This window comes from Cnephaeus nilssonii (assembly GCF_951640355.1).
Source record: "Cnephaeus nilssonii genome assembly, chromosome: 11".
Classification (NCBI taxonomy): domain Eukaryota; kingdom Metazoa; phylum Chordata; class Mammalia; order Chiroptera; family Vespertilionidae; genus Cnephaeus; species Cnephaeus nilssonii.
This window is the reverse complement of record NC_137082.1, coordinates 1,767,093-1,776,331: the sequence shown is the minus strand read 5'-3', so window position 1 is coordinate 1,776,331 and position 9,239 is coordinate 1,767,093. Positions and strand designations below refer to the sequence as shown.

Sequence of the window (9,239 nt, the reverse complement as noted above, 5' to 3'; positions counted from 1 at the left end):
GAGCAGGCTGGGGGTCTGCTCCCTCCCCCCCGCCCCCCCCCCCCCCGCCCCGTCAGCTCCAGGTGCAGCCCCCACGGGCAGGCTGGCGCCGCTTCCTGTGGCGGGGCCAGTCCTTGCCGACCAAGCTCAGGCTTGGCCAAGGGTTCTGGGGGTGGCGTTCCTGGGGGTGCCGGGCCCAGCTGAGGAGCAGGGTGGACACGGTGCTGCCGCAAATGACCGGCTGGGGAGGGGACCCCAGGAAAGTGGGTGAGGAACGGTATCACTCGTGGGGAAGGGGCCCTCAGCTCTCATCCGGTTCTCAGAGACCCCAAAACACCCAGCCCCACCCCCACGCTGCAGATCTGCAGAGCCCCTCCTGGCAAGCCAGACCAGCGGGACTTGGGCGGGGCCCCACGCCTCCCGGGGCCGCACGGGACCGGCCCGGCCCCACCCCCAGCAGCAGGCGCACACAGCTCGGGGTGGCTCAGTTTATTGGTGAAACGGGCACTGAGCGTGGCGAAGGCTGGATGCGGGGGCGGCGGTGGGGGCTCTTTTCCTCTTGAAGAACTTCCACTGGACCTTGATGGCGAGCATCCAGTCGCTCACGGACAGCCGCCGACAGACGGAGGTGCAGACATGCTTCGGGCGGGGGGGCGGGGCGCCGGGGCGGGGGCGGGGCGGGGGGCGGGGCGCGGCGCCGCCGGGGAGGGTCGCGCCGCGGGCGCCCGCGCTTCACTTGCCCGCCTTCTGCGCCTTCTGCGCCGACTTGGTGACTTTCCCGGCGCCGCCGCTCTTCTTCTCCACGTTCTTGATGACGCCCACGGCCACCGTCTGCCGCATGTCGCGCACGGCAAAGCGGCCTGCGGGGAGGGTGTGAGGGTGTGAGGGTGCGAGGGCGCGGCGCTCCCCGCCCGCCGGGATGCAGCCTCCGGCCGGGCCGGGCCGGGGCCCTCGCTGGGCTCTAGGCTCCCGTGAAATCGGCGTGTCCCTAGGTGTCTGCGCGGCAGCCACTAGAGCTGTGCGCCTTGGGTGGGTCACTTGGAGAGGGGGCACCCCCAGACCTGCCCAGGGGCCACGGGTGCTCCCGGAGGGGGCCCGTCTCCTGCTAAAGCTCCAGGCGCACAGAAAGCCAAGGCCCCTCCCTGCAGCGGTGCCCGGCCGGCCCCGCGCCCACTCACCCAGAGGCGGGTACTGGGAGAAGCTCTCCACACACATGGGCTTCCCCGGCACCATCTCCACGATGGCCGCGTCGCCCGACTTCAGGGACTTGGGGTTGTCCTCCAGCTTCTTGCCGGAGCGCCGGTCTATCTTCTCCTTCAGCTCCGCGAACTTGCAGGCGATGTGGGCCGTATGGCAATCAATGACCGGCGAGTAGCCGGCGCTGATCTGCCCAGGGTGGTTCAGAATGATGACCTGCGGGCAGAGTGGCATAAGGCCATCAGTGGCAGGTGGGCATCAAAGCAGGGAGAGGCTACAGCCCACCTCCCGGGGCCCTGGGGCCCGGGGTGCTGACTGGAAAAAGGTCCAGCGATGGGACAGGCTGGACGCCGAGGTCGGCACTGAGCATTTGGAACGAGTGGAGATCAACCAGCCACGCGGGACGAACAGCAGCCGGCGCCCTGTTCGGAAGTGCTAGTAAGTCACCCCCCACCCCCCACCCCGCCAGAACTACGACGCAGATGACAAACCGGCCTCAGTTTTTGCATTTCAATTACATCTCAATGAGGCCGTCATGTGAGCAGTGACCAGAGGGTGCAGTGCACGTGTGAGAATGCAGGTGCCGCGGAGATGCCTCTGCAGTAAGTGGTTAAAGCACCTTCAGGACCCAATGGGGCCTCGGTGCAGCCCGAGCGACAGGCCCGGCGCCCCAATGCACCCTTCCTCGGAGCCCTAACCCTGTGCCAACCTCTCCCGGCCTGGAGGTCGTGTGTGCAAAGCCAGGGTCTGAGTTCTCCCAGTGCCAGGCCAGGGGAGCCACTGACTTCACCGAGGACGGCCCCTGACCCCTGCGGGAAGGGCCACCCACCTGGGAGGTGAACTGGGCGGCCTCCTGGGGGGGGTCGGACTTGCTGTCCCCACACACGTTGCCCCGGCGGATGTCCTTGACAGACACGTTCTTCACGTTGAAGCCCACGTTGTCGCCGGGCAGGGCCTCGCTCAGAGCCTCGTGGTGCATCTCCACCGACTTCACCTCCGTGGTGATGTTCACAGGCGCAAAGGTCACCACCATGCCAGGCCGGAGGGTGCCCGTCTCCACTCGGCCCACGGGCACGGTGCCAATGCCTGGGCCAGAGGAAGGGGGCCGTGAGGGGCAGGCGGGCCAAACGGGGGCCCCTGGTCCTCCCTGGCAGGCATGGGCGTGGCCACATGGAGGGAGCGAGGGGGCAGGGAGTCCCCAGACGAGGCAGACACACAGAGGTTCGCACAGGGACGGGGGCCCCGACCCACGGGAAAGGAAGGGACTGCACAAGAGACCCCAGAACCTCTCAGGAGGGGGACGGGGCAAGGAGAGGCCATCCGGGCTGGGGGTCCCTCCCCTGCCCCCAGGTGAGGCACTGGGTCCCTCGCCTCTGAGGCTCCTCCTCGTGAGGGGAGCACCACTCACTCACCGGAATGACCCGGCCCAGCTTCAAAGCCCCTGGCACTGGACTGTCCCTCAAGGGACATTGGTGCCACCCCTTCTCATGGGTCTGCTCACACGCGTGTGGCTTCCCACAGCCCGGGGGAGACTCCACCCCATCTCCCTGGCGGTGATGGAGGCGCATGTGGCATCACAGTATGACAGACACAGGCTGTGGCTGCTCTTACACCGGTGAGCTTGTCCCTGCCCTGCACACAGGCCCCCGACGCCTCCAGCCACAGACCCTCATGGGTCTCACACTTGGTTATGTCTCTGTATCAACTCATGAATAGCAATTCCCACTCCTGGGGAAGGAGGATATGACAGCCCAGGTCAACAGCAGTGAGGGGTCCCCACTCACCAGCAGGCCAGGCAAGGGAAGGTGGAGGCGGGGGTCCTGTGGGCCTCCCCAGGAGGGCAGAGGGTGCAGTCAGCCCCCCCCCCCAACCACTACGTGAGGTCCCGTGAGGAAACGTGCAATCGCAACGCACAAACACGCAGCCCAGCAAGACAAGCGGCCCTCCAGCTGCACCCAGGCCACAGGACTGGCACCCCTGTGCCATCACCCTGTGCCACCAGCTCTTGGCATTGGACCAAGCACTTATCTGGAGGGAGGAAGACCTGCAAACACTGGGCAGACCGGTGGGGGTGGGCAGCTGGATAGAGGGATAGATGGACGGGTGGATAGATGGACAGGGTTTTGGGGTGGGTAGGTGAACAGGTAGACAGAGGGATGGATGAATGGTTGAATGAATGTATGAGGGATGGGTGGATAGATGGACGGGTAACCCAGAAAGTGTGCAGCGTGGGGGGAGAGGCAGAAAGACCCTCGCGGCGGGAGCTCCTTGCCAGGGCCCTCGTCTCAGGAGAGGGGTCTGAGGGGCAGAGCTGGCCGAGGTGGGCTGGGCGCCTACAGGAGCACCCTGTACCCTCACTCACCACCAATCTTGTACACGTCCTGCAGGGGCAGGCGCAGGGGCTTGTCCGTGGGGCGTGTGGGGGGCAGGATGGTGTCCAGGGCCTCCAGCAGGGACACGCCACTGGCGTTCCCTTCCTTACGCTCCACTTTCCAGCCCTTGAACCACGGCATCTGGGCAGGAAGCAGGCACGCATCGCATGGTAGAGACAGCCTGCTCCCCCCCTCCCCCTCCAGTCCCAATGGGGGAATCCTGGTGCAGGCACCGATCTGAGGGGGCCTGGGAGGCAGGGGCGCTAAGCCCCGCCCCTCCACTAAGGGCCCGTTGAGATGCTAAAACACTGACCCCTCCCAAGCTCACTCCTAACACCACAGAGACCAGGGCAGGGAGAAAAAAGGATGCAGAGCCTCCACCTCTCCCAGACCACACACAGGGTTTCTGAGCCGGAGGCACAGAGTCCAGCCTCGGCCCCAGAGGCCACGGTGCCACCATCTCTAGGCACGACCAACAGAGCATTACTCAGGCTTTTCCTGGCGTAGACTCAGCCCCGTCTTGGCACCGAGCCCCCTGCCCACCAGCCCCAGAGGGAGACAAGGCCCGCAGCACCATGCCCAAGTCCATCCACAGGGACCCTGTCCTCCAGACAGCCCAGGTCAACAGCAGTGAGGGGTCCTCACTCGCCAGCAGGCCAGGCAGGGAAGGTGGAGGTGGGGTCCTGTGGGCCTCCCCAGGAGGGCAGAGGGTGCAGTCAGCCCCCCAGCACTACATGAGGCCCCGTGAGGAAACGTGCAATTGTAATGTGAAAACACGCCGTCCAGCAAGATGGGCGGCCCTCCAGCTGCACCCAGGCCACAGGGCTCAAGGCTGGCTCACCTGCAGGTCCCCTCCATGCCCGCACTCTCAGTGTGGGTGGCCGCCCTTCCGGGCCAGGGTGTCCTTGGCTTGACTTGACAGTGCCAAGGCACTACGTCTCGGGTTCAACCAATTCAAAACCCCCAGCTCCACTCGTCGCCTCCTGCCCAGTCGGAGCTCCGGGGCCAGTGGCTGCCCAAGCGGCCAGCAGAGCGCCACCTCAGCCCTCCCCAGGGCCCAGCTAGCTCCAGGCTCCAAGGGGCGCCAGGACGCTGTGACAACGAGCCCTGCCCAGCAGCTCCCGGACACGGCCCGTGGGCCCAGCAGCTGCCGTCTCTACAGTGCTGACCCGGGGCACTGTCCTGGCCTGAGAAGGGGCCGCAGGACCCTCTGCCAGCCTCGTGTGGTCCCCGAGGACACCCACAGGGGCCGGCCCCAGCACTGATGCAGATTAAGGAAGACAGTAGGGTGAAGGGAGTCGAGGGACAGCCCTCTGACCCAGCGCCCCACCCTGACCCTGCCTGACCTTTGATCCAGTGCTCTGGGCCCTCGGGAAGAGGCCAGAGCAGCCCTCCCACCTCCCGCCAGGCACTCACATTGGGGGAGGGCTCCAGCATGTTGTCGCCGTGCCAGCCAGAGATGGGCACGAAGGGCACGGTGGCCGGGTTGTAGCCGATCTTCTTGATGTAGGCGCTGACCTCCTTGACGATCTCGTCATAGCGCTTCTCGCTATAGGCGGGCTCCGTGGAGTCCATCTTGTTGACCCCCACGATGAGCTGCTTCACGCCCAGTGTGTAGGCCAGCAGCGCGTGCTCCCGAGTCTGCCCGTTCTTAGAGATGCCCGCCTCAAACTCGCCCACTCCTGCCGCCACGATCAACACAGCGCAGTCCGCCTGCCCAGCAGGCGCAGCACCGTGAGCCCCAGCCTCACCTAGTGCCCAGGCCCCTCCGGGCAGCAGACAGGGGCCTGGGCACTCCCTGGGATGGGACCTGGGAATCTCGACCTTAGGGCAAGTGGCAGGGGCTCATCCGTCTGTCTGTCTGTCTGGATGCCCTGGCACGGTCAGGGGCTGTCCGAGTCTGTCTGTGGCACGGGTGGCCCTGACACTGGCTGACTGTCCTTATAGGAACTATCCTGGTCGAGATGCTGAGGTGCTTAATCGGTTGTTTTCGTGGCTCTGTACCAGGTGGGGCAAGAGGGACAAAGGTGAGGGTCTGTGCCCTGATGAGGAAGCAGAGGAGACCCTACTACCCTCCAATGACTCCAGAGCCCGCACCCAGGTGCCCTCTGAATGGGAGCCCTCGCCCCACCTCCCGGGCCCCTGTGGCCCCCACAGTCTGCCCACCTGGGATGTGCCAGTGATCATGTTCTTGATGAAGTCTCGGTGGCCCGGGGCGTCAATGATGGTGATGTAGTACTTGGTGGTCTCGAACTTCCAGAGGGAGATGTCAATGGTGATGCCGCGCTCCCGCTCCGCCTTCAGCTTGTCCAGCACCCAGGCATACTTAAAGGAGCCCTTCCCCATCTGGAGGGGTGGGGGTGGCTCAGGGCGCGGCCCAGGCCCAGGCCCAGGCCCCACTGGGAACAGCACCTCACAGCAGAGAGGCCCAGGCGAGAGGCAGGAAACAGGCGCCAGACGCCATGGCTCCCCCCTGGGGACCTGGAACTCTGAGGAACACTCAGAACCCAGCCTAGGTGGGGCATCCTGGCTCCCCAGGCCCAGCCGCCTGCCTCCTAAATGGGCGCAACTCAGGCATCCACCAGTAGGTGGCGTAACTGCCTTGACCGGCTCTTTGAGAGAAGCCGCAGGCCAAAGCCCTCCCCGGGCTGGTGGCTCCCCTTTATTAGAAGCTGAACCTACTCCCCCAAGATCTCTGCCTCAGCCGGAGGCCGCACCACCACTGGGTTCTAGGCTGTCAAACCAAAAAGCCCTCTGTGATTTCTTTTTAAAGAAAGAAAGAAATCGAATGGGGTCACCAGCAAGGGCCTGGCTCTCCAGCTCTTCCTTAGTCAGCCCAGCTTCCCGCAGTTCCGCGGCGCTGCGCCCCTTCCTGGCCCGCCTGAGCAGGGGAAGCAAAGCCAGGCTGCTGTCTGCACACACCTGTGCCCAGTGCCAGGGAGACCCCATGCCTGGGGCCAGGACTGCCGTTAGGAGAGCAGCCTCGGTCACTGCCCAGGTGGACACAGCTCCCTGCCGTGGCCGTGCACAGACAGGGCTCTGCCCTCCCGGAGGCTGCCCAGCCAGAAGGGGCAACCCAGACAGGACCCCAAAGACCGGAACCATACACCCTGAAAACACCCTCAACCTCCCTCCAGCTCCAGACCCACAGGGAGAAGTGGCACAGCTTTGGGCCCAGGCACAGAGGGAGGCAGCTCACCGCCCCGCCCCCGCCCCCTGGCCAGCAGCTGTCCCCTCCCCGGCCTGGTCCCAGCCACTCGGTCATCAGGTGAGAGCCCGCACAGCTCCCCCAGACGGGTGCTCCTCACAGAGCTCAGGGCGGGGGCGAGGTGTGCAGAGAGCAGGACGCCACTCCACGGCCACTTCCCACCCACAGTGGTCAAAGAGCAGCTTCAAGAGAGGGGAGGTCAGCTCACGGGGCCGCTCTCATCCTTACCAAGCCCCCCTGCCTCTCCCCTCAACAAAGGGCACCTCCCTGGACAAGCAGCCTCCCAGTCTAGCACGAGAAAATGGAGCTGATGGGCTGGGTGCCCATCAATCAGCTATTAATAGCACCTGAGTCCTGGCCCAGCCCTGGAACAAGCGAGGGCAGTGCCACCTCCAGCCCCAGACCTCAGCGCTGCGGACACGGGAACCCAACCCTGGGGGCACGAAAAACAGGCTCCAGGGCTCTCTAGTCCAGCGTGGCAAATTGTTCCAGAACCTTCTGTGCAGGGCAGAAATGCAATCTCCAGGCTACCCCTTACCCTGGGCCAGATCCAGCAAGCCATCCTCCTCCCCCACCAAGCACATCCTCAGAGAGAGGCAGCCTCTGCTCCCCCACACCACTCCCATCTGGACCCTCTGAGGCACACGTCCCCCACACAGGGTCCTTTAGGGCTCACGCCCCTCTTGCCCTGGAGGAGATACGCCAAGCCACATGCCCCGGGGTCTGAGAAGGCCAGCCTAGCCTCCGAGTGGAACCCGCCCTCACGGTGGAGGCAGTGATGGGAGCCCCCACCCCTACCCCCGACTCACCTCGGCAGCCTCCTTTTCAAACTTCTCAATGGTCCTCTTATCGATGCCCCCACATTTGTAGATGAGGTGGCCTGTCGTGGTGGACTTGCCTGAGTCCACGTGCCCGATGACCACGATGTTGATGTGGGTCTTCTCCTTGCCCATGGCGTTCGAGGGTGGGAAGGGCCGTGCGACCTAGGGGGCTCTGGCTCGGGCAGGGGATGCTGAGCAGTGGCTCTGTGGGGTGATGGTGGGGGACCGGGGACAGAACCTTAGAGAAAAACCCAGCAAAGACGCAGCCCTGCACAGGCAGCAGCACATCTGGCCACAGACCCAGCCCCAGGCCAGGCCAAGTGCCCCCGCTCCGTGGGAAGGTGAGACCCAGCCGTGCCTGACCCAGCTGAGCAAGGTGGCAACCCAAACCGCCCCCATGTACCTATCCAGGCCCACAGAGGCCCCATGAGAGTCTGACCCCCTCTGGAGACACCGAGAAACACCAGGGTGGACAAGCCCATGGCCAGTCAGGAGCAGGGATGAGTCACCTTGCCAGCCCTCCAGTGCCCTTTCCCCATGCAGCTCTCTCCCCCGAGTTCTGGGCAGGACACTGTCCCCCACCCTCACCCCCACCCCTCCCGCAGAGCCACGCAGGAGGAAGGCCAGATCCTCATTCTCAGGCAGGGACAGGGACGCGCCATCTTCCTCTCTCCCTGCCTGGCTGGCACCAGAGACTTGCTGGCCCCAAGCTCCAACGGGACGGAGGTGGCCAGATCAGGGGCCCAGAATAGCCCGGCCCTCCCCCTCTGGGCAGGGGCAGACAGGAGGGCAGGGAGGTGGGTGTCTGCTCTGTCCACAGGAGGAAGATCGGGCCCTTCAGCTTGGTAGGGTCGAGGTTGGGGGCACCCTTTCCCCCTTCCCTGTGGTCAGGGCCCAGGGCCCAAGCCCCGGCCCCATCCTGGAGGCCATGAAGAACCCTAGGCAGCCCAAGAGGGGCCAGGCGGCTGGGGGGAGAGCGGGCACTGGCGTGTGGACACCAGGTGGGCCCAAAGGAGTGAGGGGAGGGGCTGCTGACCAGGGCCCGGGTCTCTCCGCCTCCCCTTCCCCCATTCCGTCGCCCGGGCACCCCCACAAACACCAGCACTGACTCCCCTGCCCCAAACCTGCAACACCCGAGCGGCCCCAAGGTCACAGCGCAGGGCAGGGCGACAGCCACCGCCCAGGAGCCCGGCCCCAGCCGCCGCCGCCACCGCGTAAACAAGCACCACCGAGAAGCCCCCACCCCACTCCCGCCGTGGGGACCGACCCCGGTGTCGGGTCCGGGCGCGCGGGGTGGGCGGCCGGTCCCTGCGGTGGCGAGCTGCGCAGCTCCGCTGGGCGCGGGGTCCAGAGCCCTCTGCCCAGGACCGCGCTGGGAGGGGACCCTCCGCGGAAAGCTGGGGGCGGGGGCGGGGACTCGGGACCGAGCGTCCTTACCGGAGCCGGGTCTCAGCCAGAGGGACTGGCGGCGCCGGCGCCGCGGTTTTATCTCTCCAGGAGGGTCCACCTATTGACGCGCGGGCGCAATGCACCGCGCCCTGCAGCACGGCACTGCGGCAGCGCGGGCGGGGCGGGGCCGGAGGAAGATGCGAAGAGGGAGCGAGCGACAAAGGCGCCGAGACAAGACGCACCGGAGGGAGCTCTCCGGGGAGAGAAAAACAG

The 9,239-nt window shown here is 65.9% G+C and overlaps 1 protein-coding gene across 1 annotated transcript; it reads right to left on the bottom strand.

Moving 5' to 3' along the window:
- Positions 1-711: 711 nt before the first annotated feature.
- EEF1A2 (eukaryotic translation elongation factor 1 alpha 2) lies at positions 712-7,709 on the bottom strand (the record flags this gene model as incomplete). Its single annotated transcript, XM_079784281.1, has 7 exons — positions 712-839; positions 1,158-1,392; positions 2,006-2,262; positions 3,539-3,689; positions 4,965-5,261; positions 5,715-5,894; positions 7,566-7,709. 7 exons carry the CDS (start codon positions 7,707-7,709, stop codon positions 712-714), a joined length of 1,392 nt encoding a protein of 463 aa, XP_079640407.1.
- Positions 7,710-9,239: the final 1,530 nt, after the last annotated feature.